The 27,106-nt window shown below is 35.6% G+C and overlaps 1 protein-coding gene and 1 pseudogene across 3 annotated transcripts; both read left to right on the plus strand.

Annotated features, from left to right (window-relative positions):
* Positions 1-331: 331 nt before the first annotated feature.
* LOC107625272 (putative triglyceride lipase) lies at positions 332-25,795 on the plus strand. Of its 3 annotated transcripts, XR_015905315.1 has the most exons (19): positions 332-796; positions 2,295-2,353; positions 4,793-4,874; positions 5,060-5,127; positions 5,696-5,765; positions 6,138-6,219; positions 6,531-6,595; positions 8,394-9,476; positions 9,613-9,675; positions 9,753-9,799; positions 12,836-12,881; positions 12,993-13,072; positions 15,659-15,772; positions 18,153-18,234; positions 20,760-20,885; positions 21,927-22,007; positions 22,726-22,851; positions 23,951-24,113; positions 25,506-25,795. XR_015905315.1 is itself a non-coding variant. In XM_088505462.1 (18 exons), exons 1-18 carry the CDS (start codon positions 473-475, stop codon positions 24,011-24,013), a joined length of 2,661 nt encoding a protein of 886 aa, XP_088361588.1. In that variant the 5' UTR covers positions 332-472; the 3' UTR covers positions 24,014-25,249. The 3 variants fall into 3 exon arrangements, 1 of the variants encoding a protein (XP_088361588.1); XM_088505462.1 differs by lacking the exon at positions 25,506-25,795 and having other exon boundaries at positions 23,951-25,249; XR_015905316.1 differs by lacking the exon at positions 4,793-4,874 and having other exon boundaries at positions 465-796.
* Positions 2,779-4,307, plus strand: LOC148573975 (uncharacterized; annotated as a pseudogene).
* Positions 25,796-27,106: the final 1,311 nt, after the last annotated feature.

Below are 27,106 nucleotides of genomic sequence, written 5' to 3' on the forward strand. Positions count from 1 at the left end.
GCATAAATCAATTGAAAACAAAAGAAAAAGGCTAGTGAAACTAGGCTAAGATGACTTGTCATCACAACACCAAACTTAAAGCTTGCTTGTCCCCAAGCAAGAAATGAATTATTGAGAAGAAGGAATGAAATGGAAGATGATGTTCATGCTAGCAGAGTATTATTGGTAGTTCATGGGATTTTATGTGGATATGTAAACACTCACTTCTTATTGACTCTTAGGCCTAGAAAGTCTTCTTCAAGCATCAAGCAACACACTGCTATGACCTCTCATTATTCCTTTATCCTTGGCTATTATTTTGTTTATAAGCTTTATTTGAGTGTCATGTGTAACAAGAAGTTGCCCTTTCGTTTCCTCTAAATAACAAAGCTTGCCATTATTTTGTTCTTCTGTTCATTTTCTTTCCCTCCTTTTGACTTTTTCTACCACTCCTGTCTTATAGTCGTCTCTTTTCTGTTCTGTTCAATTTCAAATGGATTCTCTACACTCTCTTCAAGTCCACTGTTTTCTCTCTCCGCTCTCGCCCAAGATTCGATTTCCTGAATCCTCAAGGAGGTGTCGATTTTCTCGCCGTTTCCAGGCCCATTTTCCCGGAAAGCTGCGGGTATTCTCTTCCAATGGATTCAGCGGGAGCAAGAACAGACGGAAACATGTTCTCTCAATCCGCAGTTCCTCGAAAACTGGTTCCGAAGTTGAAAGCATCTCTCTTCAGGAAGGCGATGAACGCCCTCCGTTTGATATCAATCTTGCCGTAATTCTTGCTGGATTTGCCTTCGAAGCCTACACTACTCCTCCAGTATGTATAATCTCTGATTTTTTTTTTTAATTTTGTTTTTCTACTTTCTTGGTTACTGTTTGGTTCCCGAGAAAATTGATAAGGTTTTAGATAGATCACTTTTTCTGCGCATTTTCTTTATATTCCTACGAACGAAAATACTTTTTCCTTTTCTAAACTTGAGGATATGAGATTGCACTCAAACAAATAAAAAGAGAAAAAACCTTTTTCCTTTTGAATTTTGTGTTTTCCGAGAATCAAGCAATGAAGCAATGAGGTGACTATTCTCTCTAGTGGGAATAAAACTCAAGAATCAAGTGTTATCTTGACCGTTCATATCCATTAAATTAAATCAATGGTTAGCAAGGGTAACATGATTTCTTGTCTCTGGAGGATAATAGTTTATATGATTGTATCTGAACCCAGCTACTATTCCTTCAAAACATAAACCTGCAATTTTAATGGTTGAGTATAATAAAAGCTACTTTGATTCTGGATGACAGTGATTATAACATCAAAACTATTTGTTTGTGAATGAATATGACATTTTAATGTACATCAATATTTGACAATAATACGTTTTCATTTTCTTAGTATCACCAAATTGTTTTTACTAAGGAGATGATGATGGAGAAGAAGACCAATATTCTCCTCCTCATCCATCACACACAGTCCCACACCAAGTCCCCAACATAGAAGGACCCAATCTTTCATGTCCAACTCCAATAAGCTCACAAAAACACCAAAGTTAAAGGATCTAAACCACCCAAAAATATGATATTTTCTCCTTCTTCCGCGTCGCTCTCACCCTCCCCTTTCCCCATCTTATTCATCACCATTACTGACATCCATTCTCATCGAATATGCAAGAAAGGTGAAAGAAATAAATCACCACCATCAACAGGCAACAATAGCAATATAACATCGAGACTTGGAATGAGGGCTAGTGGGCCACTGCCAGAGGAGGAAAAATCATAGAAGTGGGAGGAGGCCACATTGTTATGGGAAGGAGTGTAAGATAGAAGAAAGGGCTTCAAGGTCTATTCTATTAAATCTTGGACCATTGATTTAATGGATATGAGCGGTCAAGATTTAACACTTGATCCTATCCATTTTTTATCACTGGAGAGGATATGCTCCCTGATGGACAGAACTAGAAATGGAATATTTTAAAGGAGTAAACTGAGGATATCAAAAAGCCATTGAGGACATTAGGAATGTAATTTCAATAATCAGGCTAGACTTTAGTACCTCCTTCTAGACTAATTATTTTGTCCTTCTATCTCCCCATTCCAACTATCATCAGACAGTCTAAAGGAATGTAGGACCATACATTTTCTTGATGTTTCTTTGTCAGCATAAGTTTGAGGATAGAATAAATAAGATGATGATCATGCAATGCTGAGAGTCATTGTTTGTTTGTTCGCTGCTTTTGTTTCATGTTTCAAAACTGTTTGTACTTTTGTAAATACTCAATTTTAATCTTTTTAAATCTGGTTCACTTTGCAAAATTTTGCAGGAGAACATAGGCAGGCGTGAAGTTGATGCTGCTGGTTGCAAGACAGTCTATCTCTCTGAGTAAGTGAATTTAGAGATGTTCTCACTGCATGAATTTGAATAGTTACACTTGATAATTTATTACGTCATTAGTATTGCTCATTGTCATCAATTCATTCATATGATTGTGTTACATACCTTGGAGAGAGAGAGAATGCTCAGTCAGCACCAAAGGCAGCCAAAAAAGGAAAGAAAATAATCCCTTTACCTTATCATTATTCTAGAAGAAGCAATAAAGAAAATGGAGGAATAATAGGGCAGGAGAAATGTGTAATCATAAGTGACAATAATTGATGATTGGATTGGTCAGATGAGAGAATCAAGGAGGTGTAATCGTAGGAGTTGAATGCTAATTATGATAATTAATTTGAGGGAAGGCAATAAAAGGAGGAGCTGATTAGGTGAGAGGTAGGAAAAGACTTGGAAAGGCCTAGGCTAGGAGAGAAGAGGACTCTCGAAATTCCTCTATTATCTTTTACTGTTCTATTGTATTTCTGTATTTCCATTAAAATAAATACCAGTGTAACAACTGGTATCAGAGCACCGATCTTAGGTGTTCTGTGCATGGTTTCCACGCAAGCTGCCATGGAATCGAGGTTGGAAGTCTTGGAGAAGCAAATGGAGGAGATGAGGGAGGCCCAGAATCGTTCGCTGGAAGCTCAAAACCGATCGTTTGAACTCGTATCCACCAACTTGCTGAGACAGGTGAGGGAAATGCTTTCGCAACAACACCATGACCAGGGAGGAAATGGGGCTGGAGGGAGAAACGGGGGAGATGGAGAAGGTTCAGAAGGCAGAGGCGGCGGCAATAATGAAGGTGAAACAGAACAGAGGAGATTTGAGCCTACCAGGAAGCTTGACATTCCCATCTTCTCGGGAGATGATGCAAATGGCTGGCTGGTGAAGATGGAAAGATATTTTCATGTCACCCAGGTGGCTCCGGCAGAAAGGATGGACTTTGTCACTCTTGCTTTGGAGGGAGAGGCTCTCGCATGGATGGAGTGGTGGGAAGAATACACACCATTTCAGACATGAGACGATTTAAGGAGGACTTATTGAAACTTTTTCAACTTGGAGCTGCTCTCAACCCCATGGCTCCGTTACTCGAGGTGAAACAGGTGGCGGACGTCGCTCAGTATAGGCGAGAGTTTGAGGCTGCAGCACGAACGCAGAGAAACCTGGGAACAGAGGCTCTCATGTGCATCTTTGTCAATGGACTCAAAAAGGAAATTCAGGAAGAATTGGAGGTGGCTCAGTTCGATAATTTACCAGCTTTAATGGATAGAGCCATGGCTATTGAATGGAGAAATCAAGCATGGAAGGAGACTGGGGTTGACCCTAACGGCAAGAGGGTGGAGGGGTTGCTGGAAGGGAGCGGATCAGGCGGATCTGGTTCGGTGGGAGCTAGATTTGGATTTTTCAAAAATTCTAATTCGGCGAAGTACAACACCCACGACGGCAGCGAATCGAGGGGCGAGATTGGATCCAACACAAACAGAGGCACCCCTACTTCTCGTACAGGCCTTACCACCAGTTCGAATGGAGGCAGCAGCGCTTCTCATTCGCAGACGACTCGTAACAGCGGCACACGGCGGCTCTCGAACGAAGAGTGGGCAGAGAGACAGAGGAAAGGGTTGTGCTTCAGATGTGGAGAGAAATGGGGACCTGATCATAGGTGCTCCATGAAGCACTATCAAATCATACTCCTAGGAGAAGATGCAGAAGAGGAGGCAGAAGGAGACGTAAGAATGAACCAAGAGGCCCATACAGGGGAACCTGAACGGGAAGAGCTGCAACTGTTATCATACAGCTGCAATTCAAGAAGCCTTTCCTTCCGTCCACCTTGAGGACAAGGTGATGCTTCAAGGGGAAGGTATTGTTACATACCTTGGAGAGAGAGAGAATGCTCAGTCAGCAGCAAAGGCAGCCAAAAAAGGAAAGAAAATAATCCCTTTACCTTATCATTATTCTAGAAGAAGCAATAAAGAAAATGGAGGAATAATAGAGCAGGAGAAATGTGTAATCATAAGTGACAATAATTGATGATTGGATTAGTCAGATGAGAGAATCAGCGGCTTCACTTTATCGACACTGACCCAAGTAGCCACTTTGCTACGGTCTATCAGTATTCGGTGTTCACCTTAATCCAGCCTATAGGTAGCCCTTTCCATGGCGCCGACAACCTGGCTCTGATACCATTGTTAGGTATCTAAGGAAAGTGGGAAACCACACCTTAAAAGCTAGCTGTTAAGGGGGAAGAACCACTCTCCTTATATACAATATCAAGCATCCCATACTATTCGATGTGGGACTTTGAGCACCCATAATACCCAAGTCCCTAATAGATTGATTCAAATAGGCTACGTGAGCTTTGGTTGCCGGTATTTTACTATCCATCATGATCTTCCTTATTCCTTATGGGGATACTGAGCAAGTTCATTTTTGTTTGACTCTATGCAGGAGATTTTTTCGTGAAATTTATCATGGTCAATTGTTTGTAAGGTTGAAAAAAGGGCTCAATTTTCCCGCCATGGATCCCTGGGTTAGTTGTCTTATTTTGATATCATATCTTATATCTTATTTATATAAAGCTTGACTCTACTGCATCGTTCTGTACTAAGATGTTTATGGTTTATTTGTTGTTCCTGTACCTCTTACCAGAGTGTATCTATAATAAATAGTAATAATTTATTTAAGTTATTTACATTCTTTTTATCTGACTTGTAGGGATCAAGTGATCCATATGTAGTCATGCGGATGGATTCTCAGACAGCTAAAAGCAAGATCAAGTGGGGGTGAGTTTTTTTCCTCCTCCCCCCCCCCCCCCCCTTCTTCCCCTCGGTGCATGTGCGCTTGTCTCACCTTTTGAATTGAAAAAAAAAAAGGTGATACAAGTCTTAATGGAAAAAAAGGGGGCTACAAACCTCAATGGGTCATGCTCATTCGCTCGGTAGAATTTTTACAGTGCCAACTGTGGGCTTTTCCTTGATGTTAGAAAATGATCTTTGTTGTTGCTGTTGCAAGCATCTTTTATCTTGAATTGGATTGCCATTTTTTAATTGAAATTTTGTATTGGTTGAATTGCAGCAAGGATAATGTTGGGGACCATAATATGTTGTTATATTCTTCCTTATCTGAAATCTGATGTTAAACTGTTGCTTTGTATTTATGTACTGCATTTTAAATAATTGACTGAGTTGTAAGAAGGACAATATTTTTTGTTTTCGAATTCCATTAAATTAAGCTCATTTCTTCAGGTTTTTCCCCCTTTATAATCCAAAGTCTTAGTTTCTGCTTTGCCTTTACATGCTGCTTTAAATTATTATCTTATATATCTGGTGAGAAATTTGTTTCATCTGGCAGTAAAAGAGAACCAATATGGAATGAGGAGTTTACTTTTAATATAAAGCAACCTCCAAGCAATCCTCTACAGGTCTTTCTCTCTCTCTCTTTGTCTCACTCTTATGTGGATGATTTGTGTAAAAATTGTTTTGATAGAACACTGTTTGATCAGGTGTAGCTGAATCACCTAGTTAGACAAGACTTGATTTTTGTTTTTCATCTTGTGCTGTTGTTTGAATCATGTATATCATTTCCTGGATGTTTACTCCTATGGTGTTATTTAGACAAAGCAGCTTGTAGCTTTAATCAACTACTTACAGTCGGAAATATAATTTCCTTTCATTACGGGTAAATAATGAAACTATTTATTGAAAAATTAATAATAAATAAGATAAAGGTTTTGGTGTTTTAAAATTATCTTAAAAATTCACACCAGTTTTCTAACAAATGGCAATAATCTTAGGTTGCAGCTTGGGATGCAAACCTTGTGACTCCTCACAAACGCATGGGAAATGCAGCGGTTGACTTGAAGTGGCTTTGTGATGGTAAGTGAGGACTGAAAAGCTTGTAAGATATATTGATGCTATGCTGAATGTTTTTCAATGTTTCTTAATGCTTTAATTTGGGTTGAACTCTTGCCTCATTTTCTTACAGTTATGTCTGACTGATATGTTTACTTGGGAATTTCTTTATTTTTATTCATTTTGTTGCTGCCAAATGGCAATAAAGTAATACAGACATTAAGATATGATTTTATTCAGTAAGGTCTCATAAAGCTCAGTTATTTTTATTGGAGTTATGTTGCTGCAACACGTGTCCAAGATTTTCTCAAATAACAACAATGCACTTTTTGTAGGAGATGTTCATGAAATAGAGGTGGAGTTGGAGGGAATGGGTGGTGGTGGAAAGGTTCAACTGGAGGTATGTTTCTTTTTAATGGAGAAATGGAGAAAAATGTTTACAGTATGCTTGAGAATTACTTACCATTTATATTTTAGTGGTCAACACATTACCTAGGCTATTTGTACTTAATGCTCTTTCTTTCTTTCTTTCCTTTTTTTTTCTTTATAGAGAAAAATAATCGTTAAAAGACGAATTACAATTTTCGCAACATGATAAGACATTTACATATAGTTGAAAAATGAACTAAAAGCCATGGAGGAAAACCATGCAGGAAAGGGTTGCCAAAAACTTATATTGTTTTATGCCCTATTGAAACTTAATTTTCTTAAGTTAACATTTCATCCTTTCCATTTGCGGGGGTAAGGATGCGAACGTCTATGATCCTTGTATCTCTCAAGTGGACGCCTCGTACAACTTTATTGGAGGTTATATGCTCTTTTTAATTAAGTTCTACAAGAAAGAATAAAAATCTTGACTTTTGCTTGAACTCAAGATTATCTAAGACAAAACCAGTTCACTTTATCGTCAAGAGTGTGTTTGGGTAGAGTATTTTAAAATTTTGAAGAATTTAAAATGCTATGTAATTAAATTGTTGAAATTCAAATACATGTAATTTTAAAATATCTTGTTTGTATATGCAACAAGAGAATGAGGATGAATATATGTGGCAAGTTCGATTCCAAATTCTTTCCTTTTCTTATCAATCATGTTTTAATGAAGAGGAATTTTGAGAATTCCTTCTCTTATGAGAGCATTTGAAATTTTTTACTCCATAAAATACTTTGAATGTTGGAACTACTTAAAATACTTTGAATTTTTAATCTTCCTTATATTAATATCCGAAGCATTTAAAGTTAAAGGATTTAAAATACTGTTAAAAGAAACATTCCCTCCTCCAAATAGCTTATCCAAATTGAGAATAGACTTGAGGATAAAGGATGGAAGAATTTTAGAGAGGAGGTATTCGAAGAACTCAATATGAAAACTAACTTATCTTTCCATATTGACAATTACATACATATATTTACAATAGATGAGAGTGATACTTTCATGATTGTTAGTTTGAGTACCTAGCTTCTAGATAGTTCCTAGCTTCTATGCCATCAATAGTAATAAATATGTCTCTACTTCCAACAAGCTTGAACTACTTAAAATACTTTGAATTTTTAATCTTCCTTATATTAATATCCAAAGCATTTAAAGTTAAAGGATTTAAAATACTGTTAAAAGATACATTCCCTCCTCCAAATAGCTTATCCAAATTGAGAGTAGACTTGAGGATAAAGGATGGAAGAATTTTAGAGAGGAGGTATTCGAAGAACTCAATATGAAAACTAACTTATCTTCCATATTGACAATTACATACATATATTTACAATAGATGAGAGTGATACTTTCATGATTGTTAGTTTGAGTACCTAGCTTCTAGATAGTTCCTAGCTTCTATGACATCAATAGTAATAAATATGTCTCTACTTCTAACAAGCTTGAACTACTTCAATGCTTAATTTGATGTAAATGCACTTATCTACTATATATAATGGGCATATGGCAGAGTTTCGGTGCACAACTTTCTTTTCCTAAAATACCTTTCATCATATAATCCATTAATTTTTTTTGGGTATTTCTAAGAGTTGAACCAAAGACCTGTTATTAGAGTATAAGATACTTATTATGTTGACTAACTTTATATTTGTTATTATTACACATTCAATTTATAAGGTGATGATTTGTTACACTAATATATGTAAATAATATCAGTTTCCAATTTGATGAGTCATAAGTTGTTGATCTATAAATAAATTTTGAATTTTAGGTTAAATATAAAACCTTTGATGAAATTGAGGAAGAGAAGAAGTGGTGGAAGATACCTTTTGTTTCAGAATTTCTAAAGATAAATGGTGTTGATACTGCACTTAAAAAGGTTATTGGTTCTGATACAGTGCAAGCTCGCCAGTTTGTGGAATATGCATTTGGGCAGTTGAAGTCATTTAATAATTTGAATCTCCAGAAGGGTCAGATATCTGGTAGTGATAATGAGAAGTATGATACTGATGGCTCTGGGGAACTGAATGATTCTTCTGTTGAACTAAATATGCCTTCTCAAGAGGCTGGTAGTTCCAAAGTCTCAAAAGAAGATTGCATTGAACAGAGAAACTTGAAGGAGTTGCATAAGTATGATGGCAATACTGACAATGGACAAGATTCTGATTCATCAACACAATTTAGTGATGAAGAGCTGTCAAATCAACTTTTCTGGAAAAATTTTGCTAATGTTATTAATGCTAACATTGTTCAAAAGCTAGGCCTCTCTGTTCCAGAGAAGTTAAAGTGGGATGGGTTGGAGTTTCTAAATAAAATTGGCTCACAGTCACAAAATATTGCAGAAAATATATATATTCAGTCTGGACTTGCATTACCAGGAGGCACGGATGATAAAGATCAAACAAGTGATAAGGATAATACAAGGGATAATGATAAAACAAGTGATCAGCCTGCCATCGCTGTAATTCAATCTTCACTTCCAGAGGTCAAGAAAGCAACAGAGAATTTAATTAGACAGACTGATTCAATTTTAGGTGGTTTGATGCTTCTGACTGCAACAATTTCAAAAATGAAAAATGAAGCACGTTCTTCGGAAGAGAAAGAAACCAAAGAAGATTGTACCAAAGTAGGAGGTGATGACACACAATATTCTACTAGTCAGGAGTTTCTTCCCCCACAGAATGGATTACTGTTGGATGAGAAGAAAGCTGAAGAGATGAGAGCACTTTTTTCAACTGCAGAAAGTGCTGTGGAGGCTTGGGCAATGCTGGCCACTTCACTTGGTCATCCTAGTTTCATTAAGTCTGAGTTTGAAAAAATATGTTTCTTAGATAATGCATCCACAGACACGCAGGTCTTTTCTTTTCTCCTCTACGATATATATGCTACATTGCTACTCTAACAATTGCAGTGTATCACCCCAAATACCATTTATGCGGATATCTCATTCAATACACTTCTTTCAATTAGCTAATAATTGAAACCTCCAGGTTGCAATTTGGCGTGATTCCACAAGGAGGAGGTTGGTGGTTGCTTTTAGGGGAACAGAACAGGTAGTTCTTGCAATTGCTATTTGATATGAAATGTGGTTTCTGGTAAGTCTAAAAGATGCTTATATTTGATTTTTCAGTCTCAATGGAAGGACTTAAGAACTGATCTAATGCTTGTTCCAGCCGGGTAAAATTCATTTCCAATCTTGTGACCATGCATAAGATTCAAATATAAATGGTTTAGGCACGGATATGATTTTTGGCTGAGCACTTATGTTGCTTGACCCATGTAGCCGACTCCGTATAGTGTGACAACTTTTGTTGTTGTTGTTGTACTATTTTGTTCTAGTATCTCACTATGTTTTCACAGTTGCATATTTTAGTCTCTTGTGAGAACATGTATGATATTTGATAAATCAGCTTAATCTACAAGATGCTTCCACTTGAAATGTATACTCAAATGTACAGGGGATCATCCTCTTTATAGAGGAATTACAGAAATAGGAATAACTAGAAAATGGGAAAATACTAGCCTAAAACAAAGGAAAGATTTCTAATTATAAAATTCCTAAAATTAAGATAAACTAAAAAGGAAAGGATATAATTAATTCTATTTACAGAAAATTCATGAAAGAAATCAGCAATTTGATTTTGATTTGATTTAGTTAACACGCTTCTTCAAGCTGGCTTGAAGATATCCTTCATTGACAGCTTGCTTATTATGCTATCAAAGGTCTTCTTGGGTATTCTTTTAGTTAGAACATCTGTTGATTGCTCTGTGGTTGGAACATATGAGATGCAAATCTGTCATCTCTCAATTTTTTCCTTTATAACATGTCGGTATTCCTTTAGTTTTGTCATGCTGAACTGGATTATGGGCAATAGAAATAGCAGATTTTTTGTCACAATACAACTTCATTGGTGGGGAAATGGAACCTTTAGTTCTTGTAGGAGTTTCTCTACCCATTGTGCTTCACATATTCCATGAGCCACTACTCTAAACTCTGCTTCTGCACTACTTGTCACAACACTGTTTTTTCCTCCTCCAACTAACCAGGTTCCCTCCAACAAAAGTACAATACCCAGATGTTGACCTTCTATCCATGACATTCCCAGCCCAATCTGCATCTATATAGGCTTCTGCTTGAAGATGTACACGGTTTTTGTAGAGTAACCCTTTCCCAGGCGATCCCTTCAAGTACCTTAGGATTCTAAAGACAGCATCCATGTGTTCTAGGCCAGGTGAATGCATAAACTAGCTTACCATGCTCACAGCAAAGGCTATATCTATGGGATAAATAGATTAGCCTCCCCACCAACCACTGATGTCTCCCTTTGTCCATTACATTTTCTGGTTCAGCTGGCTTCAATTTTAAGTTAGGCTCTATAGATGTTTCAGTAGCTTTACAACCAAGTAATCTAGTCTTTTTTAAAAGATCTAGGATGTACTTCTGTTGGTTCATAAAAATGCCTTCCTTAGACCTTGCAAATTCAATTCCAAGGAAGTATTTTAATGAGCCAAGTTCTTTGATTTCAAATGCTTTGGCAAGCTTCTCCTTCAAGTCTTTTAGCTCCAAGATATCTCCTATTTGAGCCAAATAACCACTAGGAATACTAGACACAGAACTGGAATTTAACAGCCTTATGAGCTGCCCAACCTGTTCCTTACTCAAGGATGATTTTTCAGCCTCATAAGCAGTTGGGGTAGAACGTGGGACCATTTTTGCTGCCTTTAAGATGTGCTGGTTTTCCATGAATCTTCCAGTAGGTTTCTCGGGTGTGACGGGGTTTATTGCAGCGGTCAAACCAAAGATTGGAGGGGTGCTTCTAATTTGATGAACTTCTAAGTGTAGCAGGTGCCACTAAGAGTGCATTAGACTCCAAATAAGTCTGTTCAATCTTGCCTTTTCCCATCATCACAGTTTTACGGGTTTCCTCTCTTCTAACTTCAGCAAATACTTCTCCAATTGAGGGTAGGATTGCTCTTCCAATAATTCTGCCCCAAACTTCATCTAGTTCCACGTTGAGGCCTACAAGAAATTGAAATATCCTCCCTTCTTCTGCTCTTTGTTGGTGGTGTTTGGCATCAACGGCTAAATTCCACTTGTAGTTATTGAAGTGGTCAAGGTCCTGCCACATCCGCTTCAATGTGTGGAAATATTTGGTGATGTTGTCACTCACTTGTTGAATTTCTCTGGCTTTTAGAGTAAGTTCATAAATCTGGGATTTTTTCCCAATATCTGAATACATCTCCTTGACACTATCCCATAATTCTTTGGTAGTGGTATAGTATATATAGTTACTACTGATATCCTCCGCCATTGAGTTCACCAGCCATGTCATCACCATGGAATTTTGGTATTCCACACATTATATTGTGGTTCAGTAACATTAGGCTGGCTTCGCTTACCGGTGAGATATCCAATCTTCCGTCTTCCATGGATGTACATCTGAATTGATTGAGACCACTTAAGGTAGTTTGACCCATTGAGTCATGTGGTGATCTGAACTAAATGAGAGTCACCACTAACTAGTACCCGTTGCTCAGATTTTAAATTTGATGGAGTGGGAGTGGTGAGCTCCGTCTATACTGAGGAACTGTCAGCCCTAGTTGTAAATTAGAGGCACAGTGCAGAGATCCTACTCTGATACCAACTTGAAGTGTTTAAATTTTATGTATACTCAAATGTATAGGGGATCCTCCTCTTTTTAGAAAATTATAGAAATAGGAATAACTAGAAAATGGGAAAATACTAGCCTAAAATAAAAGAAAGATTTCTAATCATAAAATTCCTAAAATTAAGCTAAACTAAAAAGGAAAGGATATAATAATTAATTCTATTTACAGAAAAGATTCATGAAAAAAATCAGGATTCTGATTTTGATTTAATTTAGTCAACACTTCCTAATTTTTTTATGATGTACTTGTTGACATCATAACAAAATGGTACTAAATTTTAGGTATGAAAATTTCAATGGCAACGTGTGTCCTTTATAGGAACTCGAGCAAGATCCTTTGATTTTGTTAATTTGATGAAAAGATGGTACATGATCTGATTATCATTGTTCTTGTCAAATTTCTTAATAGTGCTTCTAGCAATGTTGGGTGCCTTAATGTATATTTCAAATGTAATTAATTTAGTCACCAAAAAAAAATGTAACTAATTTAAGGGTTGATTTAAAAAACTTTCTTTTGATAATGGCTTCGCTTTGGCTTCCATAGGTTGAATCCTGAAAGGATAGGTGGAGATTTCAAGCAAGAGGTTCAAGTATGTTAATTGCTGGCAGGTTTAGATGCCATATGTGTCTAATGATTATTAGATATCTGGAAGATGCAAGAACAGTAAACTCCTCAGTAGTTGATGGTTCTGAGATTGCAGGTTCACAGCGGCTTTTTAAGTGCATACGACTCTGTTAGGATCAGGATCATTTCTCTAATTCGACTTGCAATTGGCTTTGTGTAAGTACTTCTGTGGGCAACTTATTGCACCATGCACTGCCTTAGAAATATGTAGATCTCAGTATATCCAATTTTTAAAAACAATAAATTCACTTTCCAATTTGAAAAGGGTAGATTCAGTTGTTTTTGTTAGCAATGTCCATAAATAAATTAGTATTCCTTTTTTTGTTATCCTTGGGTACATGCTGTGGAAGAGTCAAGCAATAATTCTAGATATTAAAGGGAAAAATTCTGGGTACAATTCAATATTGATTATTATTATATTATTATTGTTGTTGTTATTATTTTCTACAAAAAGATAAAAGAATAGTATCAAAAACTTTATTTTCAAGTGGTATGGAGTTTGATACCCATGGCCATCCTTGCCAAAACTTCATTTCAACACTAATGTCGACCTATGCATCATAATGTTTCAAGGGATTTATGATTGCTATGTTTGAAAGACAGGAAGACATATCAGGAATACCATGTCTCAGACAAATTGAAGATTCTTTTTTATTATTGTTGTTATTATTATTATAATTTAGTTCCCCATATACATTATAGATTCTAACACTCACCCTTAAGCTGGAGCATATCAGTCACATCTACCAAACCTCACAATAGGCAACTTATTCTGAGGCCTCTAAAACATTGTTCACCACATCTAGCAGTTGATCATTTGAATTGAGAAAGGTTGTTGCGGTTCTGGCTCCTAATAAAAACCTTTTCTCTGATGAAGTGATATCAACTTAACCATGCTGAGTTTGTCATAGAAAACTAGGTTAGATGCTACTTGCAAGGCAGCTTGATTGTAACAAACATGAGTCATATGTCTAATCTCACAAAAGTGAAGCTCTATAAGGAGTTACTTAAGCAGATTTGCATGTGCTGCATGCCGTTGCAAGATAATCTATCTCAACCACTTTTTGAGTCTTTCTCTTTTAGGAAACGAAATTGGCTCAAAAGGGAATATTATTTCTAGAAAATGTAGGGCCTGGTAATTTTCTATTTTTTTAGTAACTTCTCGTTAAATTTAATTTTCATGTATTACCAATGTAAAGGAATTTTATACAAACAACCAATTGTATGTTGCCCCATCAGCAAAATAACTAATTTTCAAACTCATTACTTAAAAAGTCATCTAAACGCATGAATCTAATTGGATGATGGTGTAAAACATTTTACATGCATGTGCAATGCATCAAAATTGACTAAATCTCCAAAGTAGCCCCTGAGATTTACGTCATGCACAGTTTTGGTCCCTGAGGTTCTAATTGCATTGTTGTCGTCCCCAGGATTGAGCTCCAGGCACCATAATGGCCCATTGACCCCTTTTCGGCAGTGACTCAGCAAACGGAGTGATAAGTTGACACTTCCTTGCCATGCTGGCCAATGGTGAAACGATGTCGTGTGTTTTTGGCACCCAATCAGAGCAGAAATAACATCATTGATATTCGTTGGCATGTAAAACGATGTTGTGTGTTGTGGACAATGATGACACTTCGATTGTGCGTTTTTGCTTTGATTGAGTGCCAAAAGCAAACGACGTTGTTTTACCATACCATTGTTCAGTGTGGCAAGGGAGTGCTAGCAAATCGCTCTGTTTGTTGAGTCATTGCTGGAAAGGGGTCGAGTGACCATTATAGTTCTCGGAGCTCAATTTCGGGGACACCAATACTGCAATTGGAACCTCAGGGACCAAATTGGTGCACATCATGACTCTCAGCAACCACTATGGAAATTTAGTCATCAAAATTATACTCGGTTTTAGTTTTAAATTTTTAAGTAAAAAGTTCAAATAGAAAACAGAATTTTATTGTCTTCATGTTCTTCTGTTAATCAAACAAGTTCGTAATTTATCTCTGTTGTCCTTAGAAATAAAAGGACATGGTTTCTTGGGGGAAAAGTGCTTAACAACCTCAGTAGGGTTGCCTTCCTCTCTAGGCTTTTGATATACCAGGTTAACAGAGAAAATATGAGAGGAAGACGAAGACATACGAGCAAAAATGGTATTTTAGAAGGGAGACAGAGAAATGATTCAATAGAAAGAGACTGAGCTGTCTGATTTTTCATTCATCGGAAGTTGAATGTTAAAGTGTACAGCATGAAACTGAAGCTAATGTAACTGCATAGCTATAATGTGACAGCTATCTTCCGAATTGTACCGGACACTGAATGGAATTGCTAACTTTTAACAGCTAATTCAGTATGTGCTTGCATACCATACTAAATTTCCACATCCCCTTTTCATGAAAGCAAACTCAGGGTAGTAGTGACTGATCAATAATAGTGAATTTGTCATCCAGCTATCTAAATTCATAGAGCTTTAGTATGAACGTGTTAAGAAATAGGAACCTCAAATTAACGTGATGTCAGAGAAGAGCCCATATCAAGTCAGGCCTCCTGTTAAAGCTCATGGTGTAAAATTTGAGGGCATTATGTGATTAGGCATAAGCATTTCTTTTATTGCTATGAAGCATTGCTGTTAAACAGTGGTCTAAATCAGCTGTTTCTTTTCTTATAGCCGTCTAAAATATTCAGAGTGTGCTGCTACATTTCAATGATTACATTTTGATAAGCAGAAGCTATTTTCTTTTGTCCCAGAGAAGAACATTCTGAATCACTTCACAAATGGCATGTTTATGTAACTGGTCACAGTTTGGGTGGTGCGTTGGCAACCTTGCTTGCCCTTGAACTTTCATCAAACCAATTAGCTAAGTAAGTTTATTTTCTGTTTTCAGTCGCACTTTTATTTATAATTTGTTTAAGCAAAGTAGCCTTCATTTAGAAGTATACATGGAAAAATCATATTTTATGTACAATAACTCATTTTCTGCTTGTGGTACTCGGCATGTTATATGCATTGTTTCTGGTATATGTTTCTGCCATTTTAAGGATTCTATATCTACAGTAGTTAGTTTTCTCAAGGTTCATTATTTATTCATTAGAATGAAAGAGGGATAGAGAGAAATAAAGAGCTATATTTCTTGCTAAATATAATTGATAGGCCAATATGCCACTCTTTTCAAATTTTTTTTTACGAAAATGCCATTCTTTTCAAACTATTTGCTCCAGTGTCATCCTTTTGCCATCATGCAACCTTGTATTTTTTTGGCACATTGACTTAGAGGCGCCTAAGAGGAATCCGCATTCCATGAAGAAAGCGCCAATCAAGGAAGCACCTCCTATGCAAAAACGCTAAAGCGTTTAGCGCATTCCATTATGGATACGCCGATCATAAATGTGCTTGCAACTTCCAAGTTGGAAATGCATGATGCATAAGAGCTTCTGCTAACATGGAATAATTAATTTTTTTTTATTAATTAACAATTAAGATAAGTAAATTAATTAATTAATGTTAATAAAAATTGTTACATTTAAATATGCTTATCAATTTAACTAAGTTTATTAGTCATAAAGAAATACAAAAAAATTATATAATACAGTATAAGGAAATATATATCTTTGGTAAAAGAAAATTGTTATGATGAAATATAGTACTCCAATTAATTATATGTTACTTTTTAATATTCTCATGATAAACGATATTAGATAATTGATGAGAGTACTGTGGTTAAATATTTTCAACCAGATATATTAGATTTTGGGACTTTTTTGTGATTAATCCTCTTTCATTAATATTCCAATAATCGTAAAATACATCAATTATCATTATGGGAGTACTGTATTTTATAGTAGAAATTTTCCTTATCTAAGATTATGTATTTCGTTATAAGTATTTTAAAACTTTATTTTCATTTTTTATGACTAATTGGTGGGAGTACTATATTTTATGATGGAAAATTTTTTAATTAGATTATATATATATATATATATATATTAGAATTTTTATGCAATTTTTTTATCATTAATACTCTTGCATTAATATTTCAATCATGATAAAATACATCAATGAGTACTGTATTTTATTAGGAAAATTTTCTATAACCAACCTTATATATTTCGTTATATGGCATTGTAGAATTTTTTTTTGTTTTTCTTTTGTCGAAAATATATTCTTACATTAAGGTTTCAATTATCAATATTTACATTAACATTAATAAATTAATTTAAACATAACGCTATTTATATTAACATTAATTAATTAGTATTACTTATTTTTAATTATTAATTATGTATACAAAATTAATTATTCCACATTAGAAGAGGTGCTTGTGAGTCCAGCGTTGCCATCTTGAAAGCGCCTTTACCTTTGGCGTGTCCTGCTAGATGCTTTAGCGTTTCTGCGTAGGAGACGCTTCCTTGATTGGTGCTTTCTCCATGGAATGCAGGTTTCGCTTAGGCGCCTCTGAGTTAGGGTGCAAAAAAAAAAAAAGAATTAGAAGGTGCAACGATGAAAAAGGGTGGCATGGTAGAAGTTTTAAAAAGAATAGTGTATTGAAAAAAAAAAAAGCCAGAATATTGTTCATGCTGAGATTGACTTTTAACCAGAATTAATATTCTTTTAAAATATTCTCTAGTGGTATAGCTTTTGCAATTCATATGTCAGTTCATGCTTAGTTTCTCTTGATGTGCTGAAAGGTTTTCGTACTTACATGAAATTTTCGAAACACGAACCCAACCCAGTTATCGATGTTCATGGATTGGCTATGTCAACTCATCTGGCTTGGTTAACCTCTTTTTCTAGGTTGGAAATACTGTTAGAACAAACACGTTTGTTTCCTCAAATAAATATCGTGTTGATTTTGTCCACTATGCCTATTTCTAATTGTTTGCTATGCCTAAGAAAATATGTAGATCTTATTTGATCCATACATACCCATAATTCAATTTGGAGAGCAAATACCAATGTTCTCTGTTGTTATATGTAGAACAATTCTGTTAAACACAATAAACTGTGCATATAAAATTACATCTGTAGTATTGATAATTACATTTTGTAGCCTGGAGGGTTGTATAGTTGCTGTATATCTTTGTAAACATGGCTGTTGAAGGCAACATATCTTGATATTCAACTTACCATAAATTCCTTTTAGAATTCATTCAAGTTTTGAACTTTCTTGGTGAGATCATTTTTCTAGTATCAACAAAATTAACCGTGCCTATTGTATAAAGTATCTAACTTTCTACCTACCAGGCGAGGAGCAATTTCTATTACTATGTACAACTTTGGATCTCCGAGAGTCGGTAATAAAAGATTTGCAGAAGTTTACAATGAGGTCAGAAAATTTAATAATTATTTTATTGGTGTTGTTTCCATTGTCTTGCTTTTAATGTTGAACTGAGTGTCCGTAAATAATGGACTGGTTTTATAAGTTGAAGGAAGGAAATCAGATACTGCAAATTATGTGCATAATTATTATCTTATGCAGCAACTTCTCTGAAAACAGAGTAACTTGATGTTTGCAACTTGTGGCGATGCATCTGGTCCTACTGAGTTACAGTCAGCACTGAACTAGTATTATCTTATGCAATTCTGCTGTAGTGTAGCTCATCTAGTATCGTATATCTTCCTAGGCCTTCTGGGAAGGGGCTTAGACTGTGGTGTGGTATTCATGGCCATCTTTTTGTTTGCCATTTGTTCTATAGTAAGACTTTCCTGAGAACCCAATATATTCAGAAACAAATGATTGATTCTTTTTGTTGGTTTTTATCAAACATCTATTCTCGCTACAAAAGGAATGCTCATGAAATTTGTAATTTCTTTTGTTATTTTTGTGGATAAAAACAGAATTTCATAAAGAAGCAGAAGAAAAGTTATCCTCCCAACAAGAAAAATACAGAAAACCAAATCATTAGTAAACCATGGCTTTCCAATCTCTCAACAAGTCTGAGAGGGAAAGTCCTGTAAAGAGACCATCTCCTTCACACCGCTTAGATGCTTGACACCTATTTCTATCCCATACAACAACTTTTCCGGAAAATTTATTAGGTAGCGTTTGGTGGAGAGACAGAGATGGAAAAACTGAGACTGAGAGATAGGGACTAAGAGACAGAGATTGAAATAAATCTCAGTATTCTGTTTGGTGCAAAATGGGAGATAGGAATTGAAACAAGAATGAAACTCTAATTTAATTTGCACAAAGGGTAAAATTGGAATTAATTAATTGAAATGAGAGTATTTTAGGTATAAAATGTAATTAAAGTTTCAGTCTCCATTTCTAAAAATTTTAGTCCTCTGTGTCCCTACTTTTTGGAGGTACTGAAATACTGAAATTTTGGAGACAGAGACAGAAATTTTAGTACCAGTCTCTAAACCAACAAACACGATACTGAGTCTCAGTCTCTGTCTCAATACTTCAAACCAAACGCTACCTTAAAGATGTGTAAATTATGCTCCTGCCAAATGCTCCAGATAGTGCCATATACTGCACATTGCACAAAGATTTTGCTTTTCTTTTTTGTTCTCCTAAATTCTGCAAATGTTGTCAATAGCAACTGATCTAAAGATGTGAGCATACCCAAGGTTCACCAAAGACACCAAACAAAGAATTCCATGAAGAAACAGCGATAGGGCAGTGCAAAAACAGATGATAGGGGAAATGGCCTTGTATGTTCTTCTAACCTACAAATTATCACGTGTTAATCCTGATAAGCACAATAGTCCAAATGAAGAATTTGACTTTAGATGGAGTAGATTTCGATATAGGTTTATCAAGGTGGCAAGGGGATGTGGTTGAGGATTGAGATTGAAATTGGAATTGAGATTACATGTTTGCAGACCAGATATATGATATATCAAGCAGCCACAATCTCTTATTAAGGTTAGAAAAGACTATGGAGCTTTGTCAAGCAGACCCAAGAGAGTTCCTAACTGGAGCTTTATCAAGTCGAACCAAGAGAGTGTCTAACTAAGAGGATTCTATCCCCTAGGTTTTGAAAAAAAAGGGAAGTCCCACGTATAAGAATGAGAAGAACCGTGTATAGAATAGAAATCCTTGATTTGATGGTTATTTAAAGAGGATAGGTAATAAAGATGGGGGAAGGTCAAATAACGACGACAATCGGTCCTCAGCAAATAGAAAATGAGATCCATCCCCTACTTTCATAGGAAGCAAAAGATTGAATGTGGCAAAACCGCTAGAAATTAATTTCTAGGGGCTAGAATGAGTAGCATAGATGTATTAGCATCCCAACCATTCCTGTCCAAACCATACTTTGGATAACTGATGCCATAGAGAGCAAGATCCTGAAGGAAGCACCAATTTTTGATACAAAAGCAATGCGCCAGACACAATTTCTGAGACCCAACTCACCTTTTATAGGACAAGAAACTTCTCAGTTCACTAAGTAATTACTATTCGTTTTGAAAGCACCACACCGAAGAAAGTCCCTCATGATCTTTGAATGGTGTTGGCCACACCCACATGGATACGGTCATACAGAACAAGGATAAGTAAATTGGAATGCTGGAATGAAATGACTAAGAGTTTGGTAAAATTCCAAATTATTACTTTATTACTATTACAATTTTCATATTTTTTGGTTCAATTTCTTAACCAATTTTAGTTTTCCTATACCAAAAGCAAAACCCATTCTTACACCATCTGATCTAGTAGAAAAGATATAAATAAAACCTCCAAATTTTAAAGTCAGCTAAGCATGTGAAGCGTCATTGCAAAGCGTATATCATCTTCCACTCTGAGTCCATGTTTCTTTTAATTTGCCATTTGTTTCATAACCATAGATTTGTTTGTTTGTGTACTTTTGTAGAACACTTAGCAATTTGCCTTTCATTTTGCAGAAAGTTAAAGATAGCTGGCGAGTTGTGAATCACAGAGATATTATACCTACTGTACCCCGGCTAATGGGATATTGTCATGTTGCTCAACCTGTATATCTTGCTCCAGGGGCTTTAAGAAATGCACTGGTGAGTGCTTAGTTTAGTACCAGCCCAATATACTATTTGGCATCTTTAATGAGCATTGATTTAACCGCTTACTTTTATTGCAACAACAAAAACAACAAAGTCTTGTTTCACTAGGTAGGGTTTGTTACATGGATCAAACGACACCTTGCATTCTATCATATATCACATCTGCAGTGAGATACTTCACACATGGATCTCACTTGACCACTTTATATGTCGTGTTGCTTTTAATATTTCTGAGAAATGACTGAAACGTGTTCCTTGCAATTATTGTTAGTTCAGAAATAGGTGGGATTTCAAGTAATTAATTTAGTCCGCAAGTGGTTGCTCGTTAGCAAATTGAGAGCATCATTAACCATATAAATGGTTAGGTTTTCAAAAAATGGTCAAAATCTCCTCTACTTATTTCATATTACATAGGTTGGAAAAATATGATATATTTTTAGTCCTTATCAATTATGCTCATTTTCCAAGTGATCTGTATACAAAATACATTTTAATTGGTACCTAAATTGGCCTAAAGATACAATCATTTCCACTTTTCTCTGCCCTTATGATACCTTGATAATGACAGAACTGGCTGTTCAGACAACCTCTAAAGCCCAATTCGTAAGACACCTGATGAAAAATGCATATGGGATGTACGAACTTCCTTAGTGTTAATACAAATCCAGCTTTATTTGCCATACTAATAACTTTTAGGAATTTCCATACCAATCTCATTTTCAGGATCTTGGTAAGATTCTGAAATCTGTTTTACTGCATTTAATTTTATTAAGTTGTTGGAATGTTATTTGGGATTTACTTATTTCTAAAGGAATTCCCTGCGATTGCTTTTGCTATTTATTTATATCATGTTACGGTGGCACTGTTGAATCCCTTGTATGATGTAACTTTTGCTATTATCGAGATCATGATAGCACACAATATTATTCATTGAAATTTACACTTGGACTCTTTCTGGTGCCTCTGTCTTACTGATAGATTGCCTAGGAAGTTGGCACTTCGTTGTTACTTATTTATTTAGTGCGTGCTTTCCAGGAAAACAAAGATATTTTGGGAGATGGTTATGCAGGTGATGTTCTTGGGGAGTCAACACCAGATATTATAGTCAGTGAATTTGTATGTTTCTTCCTATTTTTCTATTAATATTTAAATTGTTTACATACAACTGGCACAACTCTCATGCATGGTTACACCTTATTACAACATATTAAATATGCTCAACTGCAATTGGGGGGGCATGATTTCGCTTTCCACAATTTATTCTTGTATCTCGAGGTCAAGTGGGAACCGAAATTTCCATAAAGATGAATACATTTTCTGATGATTCGCAACATTTATTTGGAGAAAAACGTCAAGGAGCTGTTCATATTTAATCCATGGTTTCTCAATATCATTGCTTTGGCTTGCCTTGGACTTGGAGTATTCTAATTGAATTTTAACCTTTTGGATATTAAATATTTGTTCTCTATTTTAAATTTTAATATCAAGACATTGTGTGTAATGTTTTTCACTAATATTGTAACTTGTATCTGGATTTGCTATGAGTGTTTTCGTAATTAGTATTGTTGGTTTTGATTGTTAGATTTGCAACAAATTACTTGTTACTTTTGTCTGGACAAAATACGATGCATAGTAATGCAATTTTGGGATTTGGAACATACACACTCCAAAAACATGAAATCTTAATCCTACTGTACCATGTTTGCTTTGGATTTCACCCGATTGACTTTCACTTTAATAGAGAATTCTTCCAAATAATTTAAAGCTTCCCGTTTTAATTGTTTTAGATTTCTGTAATTTTTTTTTCCATTACTGACAACTTTGTTCCTTCCAGATGAAGGGTGAGAAGGAGCTTATTGAGAAGTTGTTACAAACTGAAATAAATATATTCCGCTCAATCAGAGATGGGACTGCCCTTATGCAGCATATGGAGGATTTCTATTATATAACATTATTGGAGGTACACTAGATGGATTGCTTTTCTATTTCCATTTGGTTTGTTATTATAACATAGAGCTTAGTTTAATTAGGAAAATCTGTAATCCTTTGGGGAAGAGAGACATAATATGAATGTTGGCATGCTATGCAAATTGTAGGTTGGGTAAGCTCATAAGCCATAATATGAAGTAGGGGAGAGTGTTAGAGTGGTGATTAAGATTCGTGAGTTTCTCTTTCCAAATAGAATGAGGAGGACAAGAAAGAGGTTAATGGTAGATATTGAAGGAAGAGGAGGAAGAAGATATTGAATGGGAGTAAGAGGAAGAGGACAAGAAAGGGGTTAATGTTAGATAGTTGGGGCAGTGACAGAAAGCAGAAACAATAAATTGAAGACTATTATTAATAATCTCAATTTGACTCCAGTGGGGAATCCCAAGAGAAAGAGAGGTAGATAACAGAGCTTAGCAGTAGCCTAGAAAGGAAAATTGCTCGAGTCCGAGTGTTTGAGAGTCTCTAGTTTCCCCCAAGAGTCCAACACCAAATTCTAGTCTCCCTGTTCACACGCACCCATTTCCTACATAAGCCTTTCACACACCTCACTCCCTAATCCCTATGCCAACTCAGCAGAGTTGCTTACAAATGTAATGTGTGGGTTACTAATCCTACCACAGAGCCAACACCAGAGTAGATCATTGCACTAATGATGAGAATGTTGTGTTTAATAGATGACAGTATTAGTTATTACTTCACTTTCCTATTTTTGTCATATTTTGGTCATATTTTGTTTTTCAGCTCCAGGCAAAGTGTTGAAATTTGAGAAGGGGTATTATTATTAATTATTAGATAATATATAGTGGTTATCAGTTTAGATGGTGCATTATAGAGAGTAGTTGAGTAGGTACTCTACATTTGTTACTCTCTTCTATATATGTTGGTGTTCTCTCTTGGGACACACACAAGTCATATATTATCTTTTCTCTTTTGTCTAGTTACTCTAATATATCTGCTGAGTAACCATTAATCTTAACAACTATTATTATTTTTTAGCACTTGTAATTTGTTCATTCATCTCTTTTGATTACTGATTTTATGCCATTTCTTTGTTATATAAACTATTTCAGAACGTAAAATCAAATTACCAAACTGTCTCAAGGCCACAATCAAATGAAAACTACAGGCTATAATGAGGGAACTGCAGCTCAACATTGGGAGGCCGTCAGTCGAGTTGCATGCATAATAAGTATGATACAATATGTTCCATGTCACACAACCAAATCTTTAATGGTATGCCAACCTCTGCTCTCCACTAAGCATTGTATTTTGTAAAATCAAAGCATTAAAACAATTTTTTTTATGACACGCAAATATTAAAATGATAAATAGTAATATACCAAAACAGCAGGCTTTCTGTTTCTTCTATCTTCTGTTTACTGGCCAAGCGTCAATTAGTATGCAAAATAAAGTTTTTTTTTATCCCAACGTGGATCCATAGGCTTTATGTCATTTCACCTGAAATCAAATCTATTTACCACATCAGTTATTCTTCACCTCTGTCCTAGAATTTGTTTTACATGTATGAAACTGATTTTGTTTAAATTTTTTCATGTCATTAATCCATTAGTTTCATGTTTTAAACTATTTGTTGAAAGTCATCTTCTAGAACTTCTAGGTCTAACGAGTAAATTTTGTAGTTTTATTTTCTGCTGCATTTCATTGAGAGATATTGAGGCATTAGACATTCAGACAAGAACATAGAGACACAAAAATTAGTTACTTTGTGTTTTGTTTGGCAATAATTTAAATACAAATACAGAACAAAATATTAGAAGTCTTTTTTACCCTTGTCATCTTCCTCTCACATTCTCACCATCTGCATTCTCCACCATCCACCACCACTGCCACCATCCTTATGAAACATCAACTAAAACAAACAATCACCAACTATAACTACTTCAACATTAAAAAAAAGGAAAACATCAAGACAAATTTCAGGGTGAAACAAAGATAGGGCTGATGGCTGAGGGGTTGGGGATGGAAAGGATGATGAAGAGGACGAAGCCTGAGAAGACGTAGATTAAGAAATAAGAAGCAAACAAGGAGATGTTGTCAATACTCAGAGGAAACAACGCCATCGCTCCCGAATGTCGCAGAAAAGACGAATCAGATCTGGGACTCTTCTGTGGCCAACGTGGAAGCCAAGATCGACCCCCTTCAGTCACAACTCCTCTCAGTGGCCACTGCCATCATCCAATCTTCATTCGTGTCCACTGCCAATTTAGCCTTGAACAGTGGAGGAAGGTGAAGATGGACGATCTGTGTGTGTTGAAGAGAAAAATTAGGATTATGTAAATGTGGATATAAAATTTTGATAAGGATAATAAGGGGAACTTTTTTGTTTTAATTAATGTCTCTTTTTTGGAAGTACATAATACTCAATTTATCGTCCAAGGACATAGTATGTTGCGCTTGTCTCTTCGTTCCAAACATATTTGTGTCTCGATATGCATATCTTAATGTCCTGTCCTTGAAAACAAATGTAGCCATCATGATTAAGGAATAAATAAGGTTAGAGTTTTTTGTGGAACATATTGCAATATATTTTTAAAATCCTCTGACCCGAGTCTCTAGAAAGCACAATTTTTAGCGTTTCACTTATCTTTTTAAATGTTTTGGCAGTGAGGAGAATGGCAACGATGCAGTATTTTCAGTATAGATGACTGGAAATGGAACCGGTATAGATGACTGTGCACATGGAACTGAACAGTGTAAGTAACTCAGCTGCTAGGGACTGCAAGTAGCAAAAATATTTACAGATCGTATTTCTTATAGTATAATCATGTGTTATGATAGAAACCGAGGTTATAGCATGTATATGATTGTTCAAAAGAATAAAATCTTGTAATAAGAAAGCAACCTATTCAATGCAATTTGTGTTGTAACTAGCAAATATAAAACATGCTTCTGTGTAATGTTCAAGTCTTCCAAATGCAATTTATGTTAGTTTTTTTGGTATGCGTATGACAGTATTAAAAGATGTGATCCTGCCGTCCAGCTATGTAGAAAAACTCAGCCCTGCAAACCCCTTTTTGCAGCTTACGCCATTAACAACTAACAGAACAGTCAACAGCGTGACCTGTCTAGTTGCTGGTAAGGCCGTTATTTCTCAAAATGCAAAATACGAGCTGTTTTGTTGGAAGCGGAAAGTGATTCTTTTTAATGTGGACTAATTTGTTTTATAATAATTTTTTAGATTAATTGTCTTTTCTTTATATAGAAAATTAGTGTTATTTATCTCAGACTAATTTATTTTATATTTTTTATATTAATTTAAAAGAAATTGGAGACTTATTGATACTTACATTATACACAACCGAATCAAATTAGGTTGGTTTAGTGGTTAGTTCAATAGTTCGTTTAAGTAAGTGTCGAGAGTTCGAATTTCGCTTTATGCATGCAGTAATCCATTGGCCAACGGCAAACATTAAATGGAGCTCAGTACAGCGACAGACTAGTCTTTGGCCTGTTGAGTTGGGAGATACTGTGAGAAATAAAAAAAATATATTATACACAACCGAGAATGGATTAGCTTTTTGGTGAGGTGTTTATTAGTAGATGATAAAATTATAAATTTTTTAATAAGCATATTTGATAAAATAAAACTTATTTACAAATATATTTTACCTTGTGAAAAGATAATTGTTCATACCTTGGTCCAAAATCAAGTCAAACCTGAAAGGAATAAAGCCCACCCAAAGAAGGTGGTCTCATCTACTCCTATCTAACCTTATAGAGGTAAGGCGCGATGACAGAAATTCATCCTCACTTATCTAAATAAGTAACTACTTCCTTAGATATCTTTTATCTCTCTAGAAGGGAGATCTCAACAAACTTTCTTAGAAAAAGGGAACAATTATCCACCATCAAATGTGAAACTACACTAAAAGGTGGTTATTGATTCTACTATAAATACACTGAGACCCTTAGGGATATTCAGAGCCATTCTACTAAAAGACTTGCTTAAACTCCTTGCTAATTTAAGAATCGAAATCTTTTGCAGGTACCATCCCCCACCTCCTCGTGAAGAACTTAGACGGCAGCACTTCGGTTTCAATACAAGTTGGACGTTGCCTTAGAAGGAGTTTGGATCTCACGTTCAGGTCCAAATCACCGTTTCAGGTAATCCTTGGAACATTGGCGCTGTTGTAGGGAACTTGGAAGTCTACACCCCACTATGGTGGACGAGCAATTTAAAGATGGCGCACTGCTTCTGAGTCCGA

This window comes from Arachis ipaensis, chromosome B2 (assembly GCF_059453495.1).
Source record: "Arachis ipaensis isolate K30076 ecotype BB chromosome B2, ASM5945349v1, whole genome shotgun sequence".
In the NCBI taxonomy this organism is placed as follows: Eukaryota; Viridiplantae; Streptophyta; class Magnoliopsida; order Fabales; family Fabaceae; genus Arachis; species Arachis ipaensis.